The 23,530-nt window shown below is 43.4% G+C and overlaps 1 protein-coding gene across 6 annotated transcripts in view; it reads left to right on the top strand.

Annotated features, from left to right (window-relative positions):
- The window catches only part of NIN (ninein), a 103,695-nt gene that overhangs the window by 23,874 nt on the left and 56,291 nt on the right, over window positions 1-23,530 (top strand). For 4 of the 6 annotated variants that reach the window (XM_027971733.3, XM_012181333.5, XM_027971735.3 and 1 more), the window contains exon 5: window positions 11,245-11,414. In XM_027971733.3, the coding sequence (XP_027827534.2) occupies window positions 11,245-11,414 (170 nt within the window). Of the gene's footprint in view, window positions 1-9,620; window positions 9,711-11,244; window positions 11,415-23,530 lie in introns of all 6 variants that reach the window. The other 2 variants (XM_042252313.2, XM_060419150.1) reach the window with 1 other exon arrangement.

The following is a 23,530-nucleotide window of genomic DNA, read 5'->3' as shown; positions in this document are numbered from 1 at the left end:
TTCATCTTCCACCATAAGGGGCCAGGGCTGTGGTCTTTTTATCTTATGTTTTGAAATCAATGGACCTACTGGACTTTGAGAGGAAAAATTACTCTTAAATTAGTAAAAATAGGAGGGCCATAGTGCACAGCCTTTGACACTGAATGAGTCATGAACTGATATTTTGTAACATCCAAAATCTTTATAAATTAAAAATATCCAGTGCTGTACCTAACTATAATATAGAAAATCCAGCCTGATATAGTAGAAAGACCCTTGAACCAGGAACTATGTAATACTGGCATGTGTGTTCAGTGGTGACCAACTCTCTGCCAACCCCATGCTCCCCTAATTGGGTGGCCTTATATCACTCACCTAGAGCCAGACATCCTGGAATGTGAACTCAAGTGGGCCTTAGAAAGCATCACTATGAACAAAGCTAGTGGACGTGATGGAATTCCAGTTGAGCTATTTCAAATCCTGAAAGATGATGCTGTGAAAGTGCTGCACTCAATATGCCAACAAATTTGGAAAACTCAGCAGTGGCCACAGGACTGGAAAAGGTCAGTTTTCATTCCAATCCCAAAGAAAGGCAATGCCAAAGAATGCTCAAACTACTGCACAATTGCACTCATCTCACGTGCTAGTAAAGTCATGCTCAAAATTCTCCAAGCCAGGCTTTAGCAATACGTGAACCGTGAACTTCCAGATGTTCAAGCTGGTTTTAGAAAAGGCAGAGGAACCAGAGATCAAATTGCCAACATCCGACGGATCATTGAAGAGGCAAGAGAGTTCCAGAAAAACATCTATTTCTGCTTTATTGACTATGCCAAAGCCTTTGACTGTGTGGACACAATAAACTGTGGAAAATTCTGAAAGAGATGGGAATACCAGACCACCTGACCTGCCTCTTGAGAAACCTGTATGCAGGTCAGGAAGCAATAGTTAGAACTGGACATGGAACAACAGACTGGTTCCAAATAGGAAAAGGAGTATGTAAAGGCTGTATATTGTCACCCTGCTTATTTAACTTCTGTGCAGAGTACATCATGAGAAACACTGGGCTGGAAGAAGCACAAGCTGAAATCAAGATTGCCAGGAGAAATATCAATAACCTCAGATATACAGATGACACCACCCTTATGGCAGAAAGTGAAGAGGAGCTAAAAAGCCTCTTGATAAAAGTGAAAGTGAAGAGAGAAAAAGTTGGCTTAAAGCTCAACATTCAGAAAACGAAGATCATGGCATCTGGTCCCATCACTTCATGGCAAATAGATGGGGAAACAGTGGAAACAGTGTCAGACTTTCTTTTTTGGGGCTCCAAAATCACTGCAGTTGGTGATTGCAGCCATGAAATTAAAAGACACTTACTCCTTGGAAGAAAAGTTATGACCAACCTAGATAGCATATTCAAAAGCAGAAACATTACTTTGCCAACAAAGGTCCGTCTAGTCAAGACTATGGTTTTTCCAGTGGTCATGTATGGATGTGAGAGTCGGACCGTGAAGAAAGCTGAGCACCAAAGAATTGATGCTTTTGAACTGTGGTGTTGGAGAAGACTCTTGAGAGTCCCTTGGACTGCAAGGAGATCCAACCAGTCCATTCTAAAGGAGATCAGTCCTGGGTGTTCTTTGGAAGGACTGATGCTAAAGCTGAAACTCCAATACTTTGGCCACCTCATGCGAAGAGCTGACTCATTGGAAAAGACTCTGATGCTGGGAGGGATTGGGGACAGGAGGAGAAGGGGATGACAGAGGATGAGATGGCTAGATGGCATCACTGACTCGATGGACATGAGTCTGAGTGAACTCCGGGAGTTGGTGATGGACAGGGAGGCCTGGTGTGCTTTGATTCATGGGGTCACAAAGAGTCGGACATGACTGAGCGACTGAACTGAACTATATACGTTAAAACCTCTGAGGTCTTTGGTTACCTCATATGTGAAGGTAATTATACTAGAAAATACTTAAAATCCATTCAACTCCAGGATTCAGCTGTGTTGTCTCCTATTATCTAAATGACATCTACGTGTATGAAAAAGCTAGCTTCTGTGTTTCTGTAAAATTTCACCCCAAATAAATTGACACTAAAGGGTTTACTTCTTAAAGGCAAATACCCAATATAGTTCATGCTTTCCTATTCTTCTAATAAAAGACAGCTATTATAAATAATACAAAAGAAAGCTATAATAGGATTTCAGAGGAGATGGAATTAAGTCATGATTTCCGCAGTCTTGGGTTCTGCCATTTCTAACATCTCTGAGGTACAGTGTCTTTATTTTTAAAATTAGAGGGTATAGGTGATTTGCAGCATCTTTTTAATTCTGACGTTTATGATTCTAAAACTCTTTTAACAGAGAGTTTTTCCCCCTAAAAACTCAACAATGCAATGAAGGTACTAAAATTTAGATGAAGTCAGAAAAATGGGTTGGGAACGTAGGGAGTCCTTTGTGGATTCCAAGCTGATTAACATCACCGGTGGCAGAGCTCCCCCGCATCTATGTGTGCAGCTTAATTTTCGAGTTATATTCCTAGAGAGAGAGAGGGACACCTTAATTATTATTTATGGATTATAGGATTTGAGTAACGGAGATGCTGACACGGGCTCCAAGCTACACGACTGTAAGCTACATAGTTACATGCCTATGCTGTCCAGATCTGTTCTCCAGAGACTTTTGTCCTTATCTGATGCATCTTGCCGTAGGTTTCTGTTCTGTGGTAGATGTTAGCATGACGCAGCAAGCGCTTCCTCCCCTCATACTGTTAATGTAAATATCTTTCCTTTGTTTATCTGGTGAGGGAAATCTCAGGTTTGGAAAAGCTAAACTGTTAGAAAAATAAGGTAAGGCAGATGATTGGGTTTTTGGTTTTTGTTTTTGTTGGTAATAAACATTCTTCACTCCAGAAACTGCCCTATTTCTAATTATTTTCCTTGTATTTTGGAGAAGCTGTGACTATAATAAACAAATACTTCCTCATTCACTTGGCAAGTGTGCACTGAAGCAGACAGCAGGCTAGATCCCGGTTTGCAGGGCTTGAAGATTTGTGCTTGCAGCTGTATTTGGGGGCCGTGGGCCAGGCCCTTTGAGGGCCCTGTGTTTAGAAGATACGCACAGATGGTCAGCAGGAGTGTCCTCTTGTCCTCTCTTCAGTTAAGAACTTAGCCCTTGGTTCCCTTGGTATATATGGGATGCTATCAGTGAGGACCAAAAAGATTTCTTCAAAAGTTAAAAGCAACATAAAGGCACTACCACTAACCACCACCACCACCATCAAAAGACCATGTGAGGACTCATTTCCTGAGATCAGAGGGAACTAGAAATGTTCACATCCACTGGTGATCATGTAAAATAGTGGGACATCCCTGGATTTTTGTAAAACAATAAGCATCAAAAACTATAAAAGTGTTTTTGTCCAATCAATGCCAGATTCAGATTTTATGCTATGGAAATAATTATGTGTGTGTAAGGATGGTCATTTAAAATAGTTAAAATACTAATATATATATATCTTGAGCAGAAGTTTTTTTTAAGTAATTTTATTTATTTATTTTTGGTTACACTAGGTCTTCATTGCTGCAACGGCTTTTCTCTGGTTGCAGAGAGCAGGGTCTACTCTCTCGCTGTGGAGTACGGGCTTCTCACTGTAGTGGATTCTCTTGTTGTGGAGCACAGGCTCTGGAGCGCAGGCTCAGTAGTTGTGCCTCATGGGCTTAGTTGCCCTGAGACATCTGGGACCTTCTTCAATCAAACCCATGTCTCCTGCACTGGGAGGCAGATTCTTTACCACTAAGGCACCAGGGAAGCCCCCAAGCAGAAATTTTTGACTGTGTATTTTGGTTAGGCAAGCTATGATGTACCTGTATAATCAAAGACTAGGCAGCTATTCAGTTGTCCTCTGGAAGAATACTTATTGTTATGACTTTCCAAGGAGCAAGAAGGCACTTTAAAAAAAAATATGTGTGTGTGTATGTATGTGCAAAAAGGATATTACTGTTATTTAAAATTAAACAAGTCTGGGGAGAATTTTGCTAATGAAACAGTTTGTTTGGATGTTGTGCTGACCTAAGTTTATTTCAGTTCCAGTCTATGCAATCCTTTCCAAATTAGGGACACAAAAATGGTAGTTTTCTGCAGGGAGTCCTAGAGAATTGGTGTGTCCTTTCATGTCAGTGGTGCTAGTGATAGAGAACCAGCCTGCCAGTGCAGAAGATGTAAGAGGCTCGGGTTCGATTCCTGGGTCATGAAGATTCCTTGGAGGAGAGCATGGCAACCCACTCCAGTATTCTTGCCTGGAGAATCCCCATGGGCAGAGGAGCCTGGTGGGCTACAGTCCATAGGGTCACAAAGAGTCGGACACAACTGAAGTGATTTAGCACACATGCCTTCATGTCAATGCTGTGGTGAAGGGAAAGGAGATGACAAGGAGGAGAAAATTAGGGCACGAATGGGATGAAGGCAGCTTCAGTTCCTGAGACAGACAGGATGCTGTCACTGTGCGTTTGCCAGTAATCTTAACCTGTCACAACACATGAGGAGAAGGAATGTGCTGCAGGACTGGGGGCTGTGAGGCCTTCCCTGAGTCTGCTCCATGGGCTCCAGGCCACCGCTGACCCCCAGGACCCTGGGTGGGAGGACCCAACCCCAGGCAGAAGCTACCTGACTAGTGCCTTTGCCCCACAAAGCTCCTGTGGCTTTCCCTAAACCTCAGGATGCTAGGTACTCCTCACCTCAGTAAGGACTAAGGGTCCAGGTCTCTTTGACTCCAAAGCCCATGGTCTCTTTCCATGCAGCACTGCTGCCCTGGAAAGGTAAATCTAACAAGTAAAATGTTTATAGAAAAATATGACCACAGTCAGTATTAAGCATGGAACAATCAATATATGGGTTGTACTGAATTCACAGGAGAAAAATGGTCCCATAAAAGTTGTACCAGGTTTGAAAGAAGTCAGTTTTGAGCTGAGCCTTGAACAATGGGGAGGATTCAGTTAGATGATCTGTGAATCTCTGGCTTCTTCCCCCAAATGGCTCAAGAAGCAGGGCCTTCTAACAGGAATTAGCAGGCCGAGCCTCCCAGGAGAAGGTTGGTGAACAATCTCATCATCATTTTCAACTCAAAGAGTTTTCCCTATTGACAGATCTTCACCTGCTTTAGGGCTTAGATAGATCATCTGATCAGACCAGTCACCCCTGGGGATTGTTAGACCACACCTATCCACCATCCTCATTACCCTTGGGGAGAGTGCTAACCTTCCCCTTGACATTTCCCTTCCAGACAAAGCTAATCACAGCCACCCCATTTTGTGCCCAGAAGCCCCTGTGTTTGAGCAGGAAGCATCACTCAGATTGCCAAGAACTGAGTGGAACTTGTGGAGACTGAACTGTTAAGAACTTGTGGAGACTGCAACTAAAATACTGTCTTTGCATTCAGCTGTTTAGTTGCTAAGTCATGTCTGACTCTTTACAACCCCGTGGACTATAGCCTGCCAGTCTCCTCTGTCCATGGGATTTCCCAAGCAAAAAGACTGGAGTGGGTTGCCATTTCCTTCTCCAGGTTTGCATCCGGGGAGGGGACACTAAAGCTCCAATTGGCACCTGCATTTTGTGTGAAGATGCCGGAAGAGAGGCGGGATTGGGGAGTGGGGTGCCAGGGTTCAGGAAGCAGCTGCCTTGGAAAGGGCTGTGTGGACACAAAAATGGGGGTGAGGACCCTGCCTGCAGATGGTCTCCGCAGAGGTGGGGTTGCACTGGGAGGCAGGAGGAATGGATATAATGTCCCAAGGCTTTCCAGATGCCTTTTTTCCCCCCTCTCCCTTCCTTGGAACATCTCCCTCTCCATCCCTTTTCTTTTCCCACCTCTCCCGCTCTCCTCTCACTCATTCTTCCTCTGCTGGTTGGACCCCAACCCATCAGTTCTTCCTGCTTCTCCTCTCCCAGCCCTCCGTCGGCCTCTTGCTCTCTGCCCTGCTTCTGTTCCTCACCCGCTTCCTTTGCTGTTGGTTCTCTTTCTGTCTCTGTGTCGTCCTCTCTCTGGGCTGTTCTCCACTTTGCTTCTTCTCTTTCCTTTTCTCTTATTTAGTATCAGGTATGCACTTGCTCTCTGACTGTGTGATCCCTATGCAGCAGTGTGTCAGAGTGGGCGAGGAAGTGGGATGCACAGTGGGGGTGGGGGTGCTCATTTGCTGCGCAACTGCCTTTTCCTGGGAAGCTTTGTGGAGTGGGGTAGGAGGGGGAGGCTTGTCCTGAGGTTTACACCTGCTTAATTTTCAAAAGAGTTTCAGGAATCCCGTGAGGTCAGCCAAAATATAGTCTAGAGGGTCTCAGACGATCCCCCTGTCCCCAGGTCCATTAGAAGGGGTGGGGTCTCTGGGAATGAATTCCTAGGTTAAGGAGGCAGGAAGCCACGGATTGCAGGAGCAATTCCGAGATCAGCACCACAAAGGTGTAGCTTTCTTCTTCATCCTGGAAATATCCTCAGATCATTTCAGGGCAAAGGGAAGTTTGAATCAAAAAGTGATAAAATAGCCATCTTATCCCTCAACGATAACCTCAGATATGCAGATGACCCCACCCTTATGGCAGAAAGTAAGAGGAACTAAAAAGCCTCTTGATGAAAGTGAAAGAGGAGAGTGAAAAAGTTGGCTTAAAGCTCAACATTCAGAAAACGAAGATCATGGCATCTGGTCCTATCACTTCATGGCAAATAGATGGGGAAACAGTGGAAACAGTGTCAGACTTTCTTTTTTGGGGCTCCAAAATCACTGCAGATGGTGATTGCAGCCATGACATTTTTTAGAAGACACTTACTCCTTGGAAGGAAAGTTATGACCAACCTAGATAGCATATTCAAAAGCAGAGATATTACTTTGCCAACAAACGTCCGTCTAGTCAAGGCTATGGTTTTCCAGTGGTCATGTATAGATGTGAGAGTTGGACTGTGAAGAAAGCTGAGCACTGAAGAACTGATGCTTTTGAACTGTGGTGTTGGAGAAGACTCTTGAGAGTCCCTTGGACTGCAAGGAGATCCAACCAATCCATCCTAAAGGAGACCAGTCCTGGGTGTTCATTGGAAGGACTGATGTTGAGGCTGAAATTCCAGTACTTTGACCACCTGATGCAAAGAGCTGACTCATTGGAAAAGACCCTAATACTGGGAGGGATTGGGCATAGGAGGAGAAGGGGACAACAGAGGATGAGATTGGCTAGATGGCGTCACTGACTCAATGCACATGAGTTTGGGTGAACTCGGGGAGTTGGTGAGGACAGGGAGGCCTGGTGTGCTGCAATTCATGGGGTCGGAAAGAGTTGGACATGACTGAGCCACTGAACGGAACTGATCCCTCAACAACTACAACAGAATGCTCTACCGTGGCTGGTGTCTGGTATTTAATACTGGAGTGCGTCTCTGAAACTCTCCTTTAACTTCCCATGTATGTACTATGGATGGCACCGCATCCCAGGTTCTAAGCTTGTGTTTTTCATGAAAAGTATTAATGGAATAAATAGTGTTTAGGCTTTGGGGTAACCATTTCAGCTTCCTCTTGGGTCCTCGTTGCTTTGTCTTTGGCCATTGCAAGAACTGAGTGTTCCAAGTGGCCATTCGCATCACGCAGGTGCCTGGGGCAGTTCTGGGAGACAGCACAGAGTGTACATTGCCCTGCTCAGTTAGAGGGAGAAGGGAGAGGGGGTGGGTGGCTGTTGGTTGTTTTCCCTGCCTGCAGCTAGCCTGTTCCAAGTGGTCATTCTCATTAACTTTGTATTTCAGTTTTTCTTTTAGTGTGAGTACAAGATCTTCTGGTCACTTTAAATGTGTGCACTGTGGTTCATGCTGATCCTGGAAAGTGAACATTGTCACAGCTCTGGAGTTTCTCTTCTTGTTACATCTCATCCTGAGCTCTCCACGAGAGTGGAGTCCAAGACTCCTCTAGGCAATGTGGGCTTGTCTGCTTTCCTTCAGAGTTCACTTGTACTTTCATGTAGTGATGCCAAATAGGGGAAATGGAAAATAGGAAAGAAGGGAAAACGGCTCACAAGCTTGACACCCCAGGTAGAATCATAAATATACATTCAAGGAACTGAAAGACTAAAAGTAAAAGCAGTCCTTTATTTCCCCCCTCCCCCCCTGCCGCTGCCCCCCACCCCCCCCTCCACCCCCCACCACTGATACTTCATGTCCCTCCTTAAAGCTCATGATTGAAGCAGTTACTTACACTTAGGTTAAAGGAAGCTATATGTACATAATTTCATTTCTTAATAGGTTAAATAACCATGTATTATCTGACACAGAAAAGATTATGTACAGTACATTTAGATGTGCTCCTAAAGCAAAGAAACTTTGCCCCAGGGCTGTGGTTTGGCAAGGCTTTCTTGGGCGAGGTAAGGAAGGGGCAAGGTGTTCTTTAGTTTCAGTGAGCAAGAATGTCTTGAAACCCCCACTAAGGCCTTCTATTTGGTGGACTGCTGCTGAACACTTGTAAAGCCCTGCTTGAAATGAATAAGGAGAATGTTGGAGTTTTCAAACCCTTAACACAGCAATGACTGTTGGCCATGAATGTTCTCTTTAGACCTCCTTACATTTAATGTCTTTCTTCCCTTTCTTGTTTTGTAAATACAATGAGGTTGATGCTCTAAACAGAAAAAGGATATGTGAGTATGTAAGTCTAAAATGTAACTATTTTTAATTGATGTGATTAGTCTGATACTTTATTGCATGATCTGTGAAATTTCTTATGAGGAAACTTTAATACTTCATTTTTCCTTTGCTGTGTTAATATCTTTATTCCTAAAAGATTTTATATTTTAATAGATCTCTCTAGAAATTGACTTTGTGATGTATGTACAGTCTGTGAAAGATATTAACTTAGAGTTTACTCAGAATTTGTTTTTATAATTAAAATAAAATTAACTTAAAAATGAAAGTTTCTGGCAATGCAAAAATAAGTACGTATATAAATAAAACACCAAAGGATCCTAGTGTTTCACAATCTACATATTACCTTTCATTGTGTAGGGAAAAAAACTGTTTCAAATCTACCACTGCTCCCTACACAGCATGAGATATTTAGTGGTAAATAACTAGGGCTTCCCTGGTGACTGGTGACTCAGATGGTAAAGAATCTGCCTGTAATGCAGGAGACCCGGGTTCAATCCCTGGGTCAGGAAAATCCCCCTGGCAAAGGGAATGGCAACCCACCCCAGTATTCTTGCCTGGAGAATCCCATGGACAGAGGAGCCTGGCAGCATACAGTCCACGGGGTTGCAAAGAGTCATACACGACTGAGCGACTAACACTTTCACTAACTAGGGCACCATTTTATCGACAGATTGGTTTTAGATTAAATCACAGTGGGATTTTGGGGGGTTTTGTTTTTTTGTTTGAAACAGTGGCTTTGTCCCACTGCCTTTTTTCGTCTGAAAAAGTACAGCATATATTAAGAGTTCCTTTGTCACTTCCTTCCCCAGACTGTGACCATCTTCTCACAGTGGGGAAGTCCCATGTTCTATTTTCTGATGTTTTACATTTTCCCTTTAATTTTTTCTAAGCCCCCGTCATCACTAAATGGTGTATCTTGTTGTCCTCCACTAAAATTTAAGAATATGTAATAAATTAAGGATGGTTCTACATTGCCTCTTATCTGACTAGCATCTGTGGGTGTCAGCTGCCAACAAGCAGCTCGGGTGTCTGGGCCGCTCCTGAATGCTCACAAGCTGACACACTCTCTTCTGATAAAAGGTACCTTCCAATATGCATGTGCCTTTCCGTATAAATTTTGTATGCTTGAACACTTTCTGTAAGAGAATCATTCGGCCTGATAAAGTGGCTTGGCTGGGACTTTGAAAAAGCTAGATATAAATATCGCTAGAATTTATAGAGCAAGCATAAATACTTCACTCTGAGCTTTGCTGAGCATTTTCAGGATGTTTCTGAGCACATTTGTGAAATCAGAGCTTATCCCAGGAAAAGGGCCTGGGGGAGTGAGGACAGAGTTAGTCACATAGAATCACCAGTCCTCCCAGGGAAGCTTCAAAGTAACGGCTACCCCTTAACATTTACGTGTTAAGCAGTAGGGTTTTATTTTCTTAGTTCTTATCTAATCGTCTACCCTAGTTTTGTTGATATGTATACAGCCCTTAACTAAAAATCCACATGTCTGAGTTCAGACATACCTTGTTAAGACTGTCATCTGCAAACAGAACACATATGTTCTCCAGAGAGACAGTATGTCTATATGGGTGATAAGAACTGAAATCAAAGTATTGCCAGTCTTATATTTAATGGAATATTTTATTCTCCAAATTCTGTTCAAGATGCTAAAAAAAAAAAAGTCTGTCTCTAATTTGACATTCGTAATGAGTGAAGTATTATTGCTTTAAAGCTACCCTTGTAGAGGAAGAGTAGTGTGTGGTGGTGGTGGTGGTGGTGGTGGTGGTGAAGGTGGTGGTGGTGGTGAAGGTGATGATGATGGTGAAGGCTGAACCTGAGACATGTTCTGCAGAATGCTGAAGCCCTTCTTCAAGCTCAGGAGATGACTCTCCCCTTATATGCACATTCTTATTTATTTTGCAATACACAAAGCTCATGAAGAGAAAAAAATATATAATTTTCTTAATGCAGTTTTGCAGTTGCTGTTTTATTCCACAGCTTTTAATTTTATAATGAGATTTTGATGCCAAGTTTCGTGTAAGCAATGAGCTGTCATTAACTGATTAGGATGCACTGTGTCAATTTCTTTGTTCTCTCATCTTGCTTATCTGATGGATCAGAAAGTGGGATGGTTAACAAAGGAGTCACTGAGGTACAAGAGGGGTGTGTTCCAGACTAATTGGTATGAATGCTGCCTTTACAGCGCTGATAGAGTGTTCATTTTATCCTCATTTTCCAACGTGTCTCTTTGGTGGTATGATCCCTCCCTCTACCTTCCCCTGTGTCTGTAAACAGAGGTGATAAACAGAAGAACAAATGTGACTGGTTGCTTTGTCCTGATCCTAATTCCATAATTTTAAGCAAATTTCTCACTGTGGGCTCTGCATCTCTCCCACCATATGCTGAGATCTACTTGGGGCACACTATAAATCATTTGGAATTAGAAGCTGTGCTATGCATCTGACCTGCTGGCTCGTGGACGCCCACATCCACTGCAACTGGCAAATGGTGGTGGTTTATTTTGGGGCTGGTATATAAGAGGCTGTGTCCGAAGGCTGGGAGTTGTCAAATAGGGACTGAGATTGTCTTGTAATGTGGCCTCAACTCTTGTCTCCTTGCGCAGACTGCACTCTCGAAGCTCAGCCCAAATATGTTAGAGGTGGGAAGCGTTATGGACGCAGATCTTTACCTGAATTTCAAGAATCCGTGGAGGAATTTGCAGAGGTGACCGTCATTGAGCCACTTGATGAAGAAGCACAGCCTTCACACATCCCAGCCAGTGAGCGCAGCGAGGTAAGAGATTGGACAGACACATCCACCTGGACCACAGGTGTGGAGACTTGTGGGCACCCACACCCTTGTGGCGCAAACACAGGAGGACTGAGGGGCCTATGGCTTTTCTCAGCCAGTTTTTTTTTTCAACTACATGCTAATCTTATTACTTGCCTTTTGGATATCTATGACTGCTTTTTCTATTGTTTATATGTTTCATCTCTGTTTCAGCTTTTGAAGAGCTGATGTTTCTGTGCGTGTTTTCTGTATATAGTTTTTAATTCCGTTATTTTTATATTGTCTGAGGTCTGCCACTTCTAGCTCCTCTTGGGAATATCTCTCTCCTCCACGGCACTGTCATTTTTAGTTATGTAAAAAGCTAATCAGCTCCCTCCCCGCAAACTATAAAACAGCTGCAGTGAGAGGTAAGAAGTGAAAGCAGTTTCCAGGCATTTCAGGAGCCAGCATCTTATCTTTTGTGGTGGGGTAAAGCAGCTTTGCAGGAGAAGGCAATGGCAACCCACTCCAGTACTCTTGCCTGGAAAATCCCATGGACAGAGGAGCCTGGTAGGCTGCAGTCCATGGGGACGCAAAGAGTCGGACATGACTGAGCGACTTAGCAGCAGCAGCAAAGCAGCTTTGCAACTTTGTCCTTGTCACAGGGCTCAGCAATTGCCAGGATTCTTACCAGTTCTGTCGCCCCCAGGCGCATCTGACTCCCCAGCAATCAGATAGCCCCCTGCTTCCCTCATCTCCCTCTTTTCATTTTACGTTTTGCTATACTCCACCAATAAGGAAGAAGCAATAGCATTTTCTTTTTTTTTTTTTCTTTATGGCTCATTTACCAGTGTCCCATTTATAGAACATGATTGAAAGTGCCATGCTGAGCAAGCTCTAAATATTCCTTGCAAATCCCAGCTTAGTCAGGGGATGCAGATATTTCAGATGCTCATATACGCTGGAATAGAGACAAAGAGCCTCAACCTCCTTAAAGTCATCTGTAGATCATAGTTTAAGCAGGGAGTGTTTGTTGCCATTAACTTTCATGTTCAGCTTGCTGATATATCCATGAGAAGCTTGCTCCAATAATGTCCCCTGCAAGCAGATACCTCATCTTCAACTTTCTAGAATACCTGCAAACCCAAAGGTAACCAGAGAGAATCCCAGTATTGAGCAGAAATGAGACCAACCACAAGTGCTGCAGTTTAGAAGACACGTGATTGGTCTGCTGACGAGAAGAGGCTCGCACTGCTTTCTAGAATCAAGTGATACCTGTCCTCACAATAGAAGTGAAGGAGCAGTGGCAGAAATGCGAGGGAGAAGAGAGGAAGAAAAGCAGCTAAAGGGGGTAAGATAGATAGAAGCCACAAAAGTGGTGTGAATAGTGTGGGTGAGAGGTGATGGCTAAAAATAGAAAGCCTATGAGAAGCAACAAGGATGCTGCTAAAAGATCACAGCACTAGGGGCCCATGGGTCTGGGGCAGAGACCTCTGCCCATCTTGGTTCAGTAGGTTTCAGACCCTTTCTTGGGTCGCTTTGAGAATTTAGATAGGGCCCTTTCCACAGTAAAACACATAGACTCTCACTCACAAGTGTTCCATTTACTACTTCAGGTGAGCAAGTAATTTGCATACTTCAGTTACTGCAGTGTGTGTGCCGTTTATTTCGCTGTCAGGAAGGGCATCAAAGTTACAGCGTGAAACCTGCTTCATAGCCCTAACTAGTGTGGAATGCATCTGAGACATTTCTATGTGAAAAAAATAATTGATTAAAATAGGGTTCCATACTTGATGGGGGAAGATTTTCTTATCTGGAAAACACTTTTAAGTCTAGTACCTCCTTTCTCCAACTGTTTTCAGTACTGAGATACTGTTATTTGGTGCTAAGAAATTAAATGGTTACTTTTTCGTGTGTGAGGCCAGTTTCTAATTACCACCTGGGGAGACCCAGAAAGTTCTTGGGGAGAACTGATTTTGTTGCTGGTAGGATATTTCTTGTGTCTTTATTTAATTTCATCTACTGATTTCCAGTGAGATTTACTGTTTAAAAAGTACGACTTTGGCTTTATGTGTAAATAAAGTTAGGGGTTGAGGCCAGAGTCTGGGCAAAATCTTGCTGCTTATACTTAGTACGAGGGTATATTGGGAGAATCATTTCACCCCTGATAAACTTCAGCTTCCCTAACTCCTCTAGAAACCTCTTAGGTGTGACCTTTTGACACTATATAGAAGCTTTGGTGTTAACAAGCCACCATCAAAGAGCAGCAAATAGAGGGCTGGAGAACATCATTTGTCTCTGTCTGTTCTCCCCAAGGACTCTACTGACTTGACTTCGAGAGTCTGTTATAGCCCAACCAGAAAACCTGTAGCAAATCAGATAACACGTTTTTACCTCCCTCTTTGTTTATCGCTAAAAGTGGACTCAAAGTTCATCCAGCTGCTTTCTTGTCTAAAAATGAAGTGTTTTGTGAACTGAATGGAGCCTGTTGGTTTTCAGATCGATTCATCACATTCACAGCATGATGCGTGAGGCTTTTATGTTCCTGTTGGCAGTAAGGCGGGCCGGCCTCTGCTCCATGCAGCAGCCTTGGCTCCGGACGATCTGCAACCTAGTCTCGTCACCACTGGTCTTAATTGCATCTGGTGTCAAGGTGGCACTCTGGTTTCCTGGCCAGTTTCTGTAGTCATTTCAGCAATCGAACGCCACTCTGTTGGTCAACTCAGTTCATGCTCTGGGCAGCACTGGCTTGCTCTAGACACCCTTGTCTCTTCTACAGAAGCTATGTAGCACTCCTTGGAGTACTGGGGCATCATCCCTATTGTAGAGTGGCCCTCAGGTGGGGAAGATGGGGAGGGCAGTGTTCTCAATGAACTGTGGGATTGATTTATTCTTAACTTACAAGTTCAGTGTCTGTCAGGAGGTCTTTATCTTTTGTTTATACAAACAGCCTGATTGCAGATTTCTGCATGAATAAATGGGTTTTATTGCATCTCAAGCTACCAAATCACTTCTTTCCAAACTAAACTAATTTTGTATTGAGGTCTAGCTGATTAACAATGTAGTTACCAGTGTAGTTTTAGGTGGACAGTGAAGGGACTCAGCCATACACATACACATATCCATTCTCCCCTAAACCCCGCTGCCATCCAGGCTGGCACATACAATTGAGCAGAGTCCCGTGTACTATGCACTAGGTCCCCCACTGGTTACCCATTCTAAACACAGCAGTGTGTACATGTCCTTCCCAAAGTCCCTAACTGTCCCTTCCCCCTGGCACCCATGAGTTGGTTTTCTAAGTCTGTGAGTCGCTTTCCGTTTTGTAAGTTCATTTGTATCGTCTCTTTTTAGGTTCCACCCATAAGGGATGTCACAGGACAGTGCTCCTTCTCTGTCTGACTTACTTCACTCAGTGTGACACTGTCCAGGTCCACCCATATTGCTGCGGATGGCCTTATTTCACTCTTTAATGGCTGAGGAGTGTTTCATTGTATATGTGCACCGCATCTTCATCCTTTCCTCTGTCGATGGACATTTAGGTCACTTCTGTGTCTTGGCTTTTGTAAACGGTGCTGCAGTGAACACTGGGGTGCATGTTTCTTTTCGGATGTTTTTCTCCAAATATATGCCCAGGGTTGGAATTGCAGGGTCATATGGTAGCTCTATTTTCAGTTTTTTAAGGAACTTCCATACGGTTCTCCATCGTGGCTGTACCAATTTACATTCCCACCAACAGTGTTAGGGGGGTTACCTTCTCTCCACACCCTCTCCAGCATTTATTGTTGGGGGATTTTTTGATGATAGCCATTCTGTCAGGAGTTCTTTTTCTTTTTTCTTCCTCTTGGTTGCCTCTGGCCCTTTTGTCTCCTGCTCTTGGGTGTTAAGAATTTCTTCCTTGGGTATGTTTGTTATCAGGGACTCATATTTCCATGTGGCTTTGCAGTATTAAAGGCAGGAGCGGGCTGGGTCTCCTGCACCATGACTATTTCATGAGGAGCAGTCAGATGGGAAGCTCCAGACAAGTCTGCTTGGTTTGGTTCTAGGTTTCTTTGACTCCTGGGCCCTGGCTCAGGGGTTCCTGGCTTGCCCATAGACTGAAGTTTTTCCTGTCCTCAGACAAGCCTCATTTTTTCTTCTAAAGTGATTTGAGAGTTTTTTCTTTTCTTTTTTTTTTTTTTGATGAAGACCACAGGACCTGAACCTGTTATCAGAAGTTCAATAATGAGGAAGTCTGGCTGTTATTACCCAACAGGAGAATAGTTTTCGGCTCTAGGATGAATCAAGTAATAATCCTCTTTATTTAAGGAGTTTGGAGAGGTGGGCAGTAGAATGGAATGGTGTCACGGTTCAGTTCAGTCGCTCAGTCGTGTCCAACTATTTGCGACCACATAGACTGCAGCATACCAGGCCTCCCTGTCCATCACCAACTCCCGGAGTTTACCCAAACTCATGTCCATTGAGTCCCATCTCATCCTCTGTTGTCCCATTCTCCTCTAGTCCAACCCTCCAATCCATGCATGACTACTAGAAAAACTATATGTATGTTGAGCTTTAAGCCAACTTTTTCACTCTCCTCTTTCACTTTCATCAAGAGGCTTTTTAGTTGCTCTTTGCTTTCTGCCATAGGGTGCTGTCATCTGCATATCTGAGGTTATTGATATTTCTCCCGGCAATCTTGATTCCAGCTTGTGCTTCTTCCAGCCCAGCGTTTCTCATGGTGTACTCTGCATAAAAGTTAAATAAGCAGGGTGACAATATACAGCCTTGACGTACTCCTTTTCCTATTTGGAACCAGTCTGTTCCATGTCCAGTTCTAACTGTTGCTTCCTGACCTGCATATATGTTTCTCAAGAGGCAGGTCAGGTGGTCTGTATTTCCATCTCTTTCAGAATTTTCCACAGTTTATTGTGATCCACACAGTCAAAGGCTTTGTCATAGTCAATAAAGCTGTGGTGTCACAAGTCACCTCTAAATGCTAGCCTCAGGGTAGCTTATTTCCTTCTAGGAACTCATCCTGTAGAGATATGTTAGCAGTCATCTGAAGGGATAAACAATAATCCCTACCCAGTTTCCCTGGTGGCTCAGATGGTAAAGAATCTGCCTGCAGTGCAGCAGACCTGGGTTCAGTCCTTGGGTTGGGAAGATCCTCTGGAGAAGGAAATGGCAACCCACTCCAGTATTCTTGCCTGGAGAATTCCATGGACATGGGAGCTGAGCAGCTAACACACACACACACACACACACACACACACACACAGAGTTTCCCTCTAGGGTTGTTCCAGAGTACACACACACACACACACACACACACACACACACACACACACACAGTTTCCCTCTAGGGTTGTTCCAGAGTACACACACACACACATACACATACACACACACAGTTTCCCTCTAGGGTTGTTCCAGAGTACACACACACACAGTTTCCCTCTAGGGTTGTTCCAGAGTAGGGGTGTTGCTAAGGGTGGACATTTAATTCCTAGGCTAACACACACACACACACACACACACACACACACACAGAGTTTCCCTCTAGGGTTGTTCCAGAGTACACACACACACACACAGGGTTTCCCTCTAGGGTTGTTCCAGAGTACACACACAGACACACACACACAGAGTTTCCCTCTAGGGTTGTTCCAGAGTAGGGGTGTTGCTAAGGGTGGACATTTAATTCCTAGGCTCTTGGTCTAGTTACGCACAGTGTCCTTTTAGCATCCTTATTTGGAAGGCCTTCTCCCATATGTACAACAGATTATGGGTAATTCTCAGTAGCCACAATTCTCTGATGTCTACCTGTAACTCCACCATTTTCCTCCCACCCAAGAAAACAGAGATGCTGGCAAGCGAGAGTGATGTTGTGGTGTGTGTGTTAGTCACTCAGTCGTGTCTGACTCTTTACAACCCCGTGGACTGCAGCCTGCCAGGCTCCCCTGTCCATGGAATTTTCCAGGCAAGAATACTGGAGTGGGTTGCCATTTCCTACTCCAGGGGATCTTCCCAACCTAGGGATCGAACCTGGGTCTCTTGCATTGCAAGCAGATTCTTTAAGGTCTGAGCTACCAGGGAAGCCTGAATTTTTTTACGTTTTTCAGCACGTAAATTTTTTTAATATAAGTTACATGTGAAGATCCAAATTGCCCCCACGACCATTCATGGTGCACCAGCCATTGTGTGTTGTGGCTTAGATGAGAACCCATGTTATGACTACGGGATCACATTTTGGCCTCATCCTTTGAATAGAATACATGAGTTCTGTGAGTTATAACACCTTGTTATGAGTGTTTGGGGTTGTGTTTGACTTTTGTTTCAGTTCACATAAGGTAAAACCCCAACATAAATTGTCAACATTTTAATCATCTCCATCCTACCCTCCCCTAGTTTTATTCAGGCAATTTGATTCTTTCCTGATGAAGCAGAAAACACCTAACCTAACTGTTAAGCATGCCTCCCCTACCAAGTTTACTTTACAAGGCCATAAAGCCATTGCATAGGGAAAGACCGCTGTAATCCTGCTCAGTTTTTTAGCACTAAAATGATATTTTAGAATTTCACTTAGAAACCCTGAAGGCAAAACGTGCTAGTTCACAAGTGATGGTAGGTTCCACCATCAGGTTGAGATGTGCAGTCACCTTTCAATTTAGTGTGTTTATCTGACAAATAGATCCCTTGGGAGTCTGACCTCTCTTCTAGGGTATTGAAAGGAAAATGGTGACTTTTCTTTGTTCGTAGGATCATTTTCACTCAAGGCAGTTCAGTTGGACATTCTATTCTGAATTAATCCAGACTAACAAAGGGCACTTTCTTGATTCCAACGTAAGGTATGATTAATGAGAAGGTTTTGGTGGTGGTAGTTTTTGCTTTACTTTGTGAAGAAACAGTTGAGTTTTTAGATTCCAAGAGTACATACCCACCCCACCCCCCTTAAATGCGCAGATGCGGTGGCTACTGAACTACCCTTGAATTTTGTATTCACTTTTCTCCTAAGAGTAGCTGGAAGTGGGGGAGAAAACTGTTTCTTGGTTCTATTCTGTATTATTCAGATGTAGTGGAAAAGGCTGACAATGAACACAGTTGGACCAGGGCCACTTTGCTTTCTGCCCTCATTCCAAACACGGGACACCTTGTTAACTGTTCTCCTCCACAGGGTATAAATCGGGTCTAGTAAGATTCTTATCATGAGCCACAGGCTTTAAACAATGATTTCTTCAATTGCAGACAATAGGAGTGTAAGTCAAAACCTTGCAGTTTAAGTGAGGACCTGAGAGAAAAGTTAAAGCCAATTGCTTCATTCAGCCGAGAATGGACATGAAATCAAGCCTTTGTGTCAGGTCTGTGGGAGTGGGAGGATGAGTGGTGGTGGTTGTTTAAAACCAAAAACAGAAATGAAGAATCCCAACGCTGATTTTACTACCCTCCATAAAATCGAACTTCTTCAAGAAGTGCGAAACTGACTTAAATTATCCTTCTGTTCATTTTCATATATGCATAACTTTGTAGTTGAACTTCATGAATTATTCATTTGTGTTGTATAGAGCAGATATTTAATTTTGGAGCAATCTTCTTAGTAACTTAGAGACGTTCTGCTAAGAGCTTTTGTAGTCAAACCTATTTTTCAGTTCCTCGCCTGTTACATTATTTGTTCTAGTCTTAGATAAAATAAGCAGTTTCATTACTGATGCCATTTGCTCCCATCAAATGATGTGAGATTATCAGGAGAGGTTTCCTTATTCATGGAATTCCAGTGATCTCCTTCATATTTCTTGAGTATTATTAGATCATCTGGCTATTCTCAGAGATGAAACACTCATTCAAGATGTAAATATAGATCATAAAAGTGATATAAAGACACCCCTTCAAAGCAAATAAGATGCTTTCATTCTAACATAGACACAGGTCTCAGATTTTCAGGTTTTGTTGTTCTGATAAGTCCTCCTGATTTCATCACAGAGGAGGTTCCTTTGGAATCCAGCCCTCATTCTCACCTCTTTCCAAGTCAACAATTTCTAATACTTATTTTCTAACTAGAAAACAGAATCAACAACACTTCAAAGAAAAATTAACAAGTTAATTTAAGTGATAATAGCAACATTTTTCCAACTATAGCATTAGAAAGTATTTTTCAAATAGAAAAGGGGTATCCACTATTTGAGAGTGACTCGGATGAGCAGGAAACCACAAGCAGATGTATGAAAGAATCCTTTCTCTTTAAGGACTTTAAAATCCAGTGAACTGAAACCAGTCCTCAAACTTGGTAGAAAAGGCTTAAGGCTCAGACTTTAAATTCAGCATTTCTTCACACTGGCAGTACCGCAGGCTGTTTGGCATTGCAGCAGGACTTATCTAAATGTGCATGCATTTTAAAATCATACATTGATTCTTGTTATCCCCAGCACGCACTTGTAGCTTTTAATTGCTTTTAAAGATAAGGGACTGATTTGCATTCGAGTTGTGACAGCCCTGCAACTGAGCAGCTTGTCCCTGGGTTAAGAGATCAGAGTGTGGGGCTGTCGGGGCGCCCTTCCTCGCCCCTTCACCTTCAGATGCTGGAAAGCTAGAGATGAAGTTCTCGAAAGTGTGTCCCTGCAGGGATATTAGCAGCCTGGCTGGGCACACTTAGCTTCCAGTACCTGGCCAGAGCATGGCTTTATAAATATTTAGAATTGTTAGTTAAATAGGCCATACCATAGATGCTACACTTTTAAAAGTGCTAAGGTTTCCATCATAAATATTCTCCTAAAGTGATCCTGTTTTTGTGTAGAGACTTCCTGTGCTTACTTAAGTGTGCTGTTCATGTAAAATGGATACTATGGCTCAGTTTGTTGGGGGAGCTTTGTTCCTTTAATAAATTTCCTTTCTTTTCTCTCTGGGCTTGCAAGACTTTCCCCTTTCCAAAAAAAAAAAATCTGCTGAAGTCTGCTGAGATCAGCTCAGCTCAGCAACCTTTGCTGGAAAGAATAGCCCCGTGTGTGCACCATAATCGTTTTAATTAGCCGTACATTCTGAGGGGCACAGAGGTCTGCACTCGAGCAGATGGCTGCTGGGGGCTGAGGTTGGGCTATTGTGGCCAGGGGCCATGCCAGGCCTACGGGCTGCAGATGCTGGCCCAGCCTTGGGGCTAGCAGCTCCGGCATCCCAGAGGCTCGGGCCATCTGCTTCGCAGTCCAGCAAAGCAGGTGTCCTTCCAAAAGAAACATTCCTGAAAGCAGGGCCGCCTGTATGGCCCGCATGTGCGAGACACCCTCGTCCAGCTGTAAGACAGCCTGAGAGCTGACCACAATGACCAGTGTGACTGAGCTGCGCAGCCCACAGGGTGGGTGCAGGACTCCCTTTGTCTGCTTACGTGTGTGGGGGGGGTGGGGAGAGCTGCTTTCTGCAGCAGCTGTTTTAGGGCCAGGCAGCTTCTGACCATCTCCCCTCTGTCCACTCTCACAGAGGCTGTTGGCCAGCACACATGACATGCTGAGCCGTGTCAGCTGTGGGGACACTGCTCAGAGTGCAGAGGCCCCCCAAGGAGGCCTCGCTCCTATGCTGAATCAAAGATTGATTGCTTCAGCACAGCTAACACGCTCAAAGCTGTCATTTCTACAGTCTCTTCTGGGTTTGTTCTTAAAGCTGATGCTGGTCTGTCTGCTGTTTCTTTCCTCTGCCTTTGTCCTAGTGTTGTACACCCAGGTCATAGGAATAAAACTATGACATTTATTTACTTAACAGACACTTAGCACTTAATTTGTAGCGTTCACTATTTTAAGTGCTTTCCAAATACTAGCAGACTCTCAGAGGTAGGTGCCGCTATTCACTTAACCCTAGGGAAACTGCACGCAGGGATTAAGTAACTGGCCCAGGCTTGCGTAGCCCATAACTGAAGAATCCATCTCTGGAGCCTAAACCCTTTACCACATCATCGTTCTTGCTGAAATATTAACAAGAGCTAACATTTCCTAAGACCCAGGCATGTGCCTCCATGTCCCTATGGGAGGGGGCGGTCAGCCCCCCTCTGCAGACAGCGGCAGAGCTTCACCCTGGCAGTCTCCCCCAGCTACCATTTTGCCTCCAGAGTCAGGAATAGCTGGGCTCCCACAGGATGATTTTTTTTTTTAAATTTATTAATATCCATTCGTTCTCCAGGGAGAGGCTATTATAAGATTTCAAGGAAAGAAGTTGAAAATCCTTTTTCATTAATTAGTAGAGAACACATCCCAGCAATTGCCACCCCTCCCTCTCCCACTTTTCCAGAGGTGTTCATGATTACCTCCCTTCCAACACTCAGGGCAGACCAGTGTCTGGAGGCGACCTGCCAGGCTTTCCTGCTGGGGAAAGCATCAGCAATTAAAGGACCTGGTTCCAGAGGGATGGCTCTTTTTATTGGTGGTATTCCAGTAGTCCAGAGATCTAACCCCCCCTCTCCCCCACTTTCTAACCTGCCTTCCCCTTTCTTTCCCCCTGCTTTTTAATTGGAACTACTGGTTCCAGGCAGTGAGAATGAAAATAAATGAGCTGTGAATGAATTGGATCTGCTCCCTCCCACCCTCACGCCCTGAAACTGCAATTTAATAACAAACATTCAGCTACTATGTGATGTGCTTATCTCCCCTTAAAGGAACAGACCTATGGGGGAGACTTGGAAGCATAGCAAAACATCTGGGTGGTAAACTCAATCTCCAGTTGAAGTGGTCTTGGGATGAAAATATAGCCCTTAGGATAAGTTTGCTTCCTCTTGTAACAGGGCTGGTCTTAGCTGGATCTGTGCTTCTTACACAGGGCTGTAGAGAAACCCTTGGAAAATAGTTATCCCTGGAGATGTTAAAATAAGTTATTCCTTACCTTGTCACTACTCACCCTAAGAGTTTGCATGAAATCACTTACATTGCTGTACCTGATGCCATTGGTTAGGCTGTCTGAAGGGTGCTTCTTTGGATGACTCTAGTCATAGCCCCCAAGGCAGGTCTCAGATGAGTGTCCCTGATCTTCCTACACTCTGCTAAATTTAGGAGGCATTGGCACCAGCAGCTTTTACCCTCCTGGAAGCACCTGGGCTTCCCACTGAGCCTGTTCTCTTGATCACAAGTCATTGTGCAGGAGGACCTTGCTGACTAGCAGAGTGGTACATACCCAGGGGGCAGAAGTTTCCCTTTCCCCTGCCCCCAGCTCACAGGGAATTCATTCAGTGAGAATCCGAGGGCAGGTAGGCAAAAGAAGTAGTGAAGTTGTACCTATTTATATGGTATAAACAACATTTATAACAGTAAAGGAAATGAAATTGTTTCCCACATCGCCTCAACTAAATATATATTTATTGTCTCTGTTTCCTTCCAGTCTTTGTCTAATTGTATGAATTTTTTTTTTTCCAGTGGCCTCGTGTTGATGGCATTTTTGTTGTGGTCTTTCATTTAACATTTCATCAGATGTATTTCATGCTCCAACATGGTTTATATAATGACTATATTATGATGTGTTATTATACTTTATGCCCCACTGTTTTTAAATTGTTTTCAATACTTTTACCATCAGAAATCATATGGGATCAGAATGCATGAACATTTTCATGGCTTTTGATACATAAAGTCATTTCCTTTACTAAAAAGTAATATCCATTTGTATTGTTTCCAATAACATTAATAGGTCTGTTTTATTTTCTTTCCCAAACAGGCCTATTTTAAATCATAACCCGTTGGTAATAGGAATCATATCTTAAATACTTGGCTAATTTAGTGGCAACAAAATGATTGCTTGGTTTTAATTTATGTATCTCTGAATGCTACTGAAATGAACCTTTCCCCATATTTAATTGGGTTGCCTCTTATGTGAATTGTCTGTATTCCTTGCATATCTGCTGGAGACTTGGCATTTTTCTTACAAATTTTTATAAATAACCAGTACCTCCCAAGGGAAATCAAATTAATTCTTTAAGTTTAAACATGGTAATGAAAAGAAACGGCAAATATAAATTAAACATGTACTACATAAACACATGTAGTGAGAAGAAAAATAATATCAAATTTTGTTTACTTATTTAGTGCCAGGCACAGTTCTAGGCATTTTTACCCAGCTCTGTGAAATATGTACTACTTTATTCCCATTTTATAGATGGAGAAACTGAGGCAAAAGAGATTAAGAAATGTGTTCAAGCTCAA

The sequence above is a fragment of the Ovis aries genome, chromosome 7 (assembly GCF_016772045.2).
Source record: "Ovis aries strain OAR_USU_Benz2616 breed Rambouillet chromosome 7, ARS-UI_Ramb_v3.0, whole genome shotgun sequence".
Lineage (NCBI taxonomy): Eukaryota > Metazoa > Chordata > Mammalia > Artiodactyla > Bovidae > Ovis > Ovis aries.
This window is presented reverse-complemented; position numbering and strand designations above follow the sequence as displayed.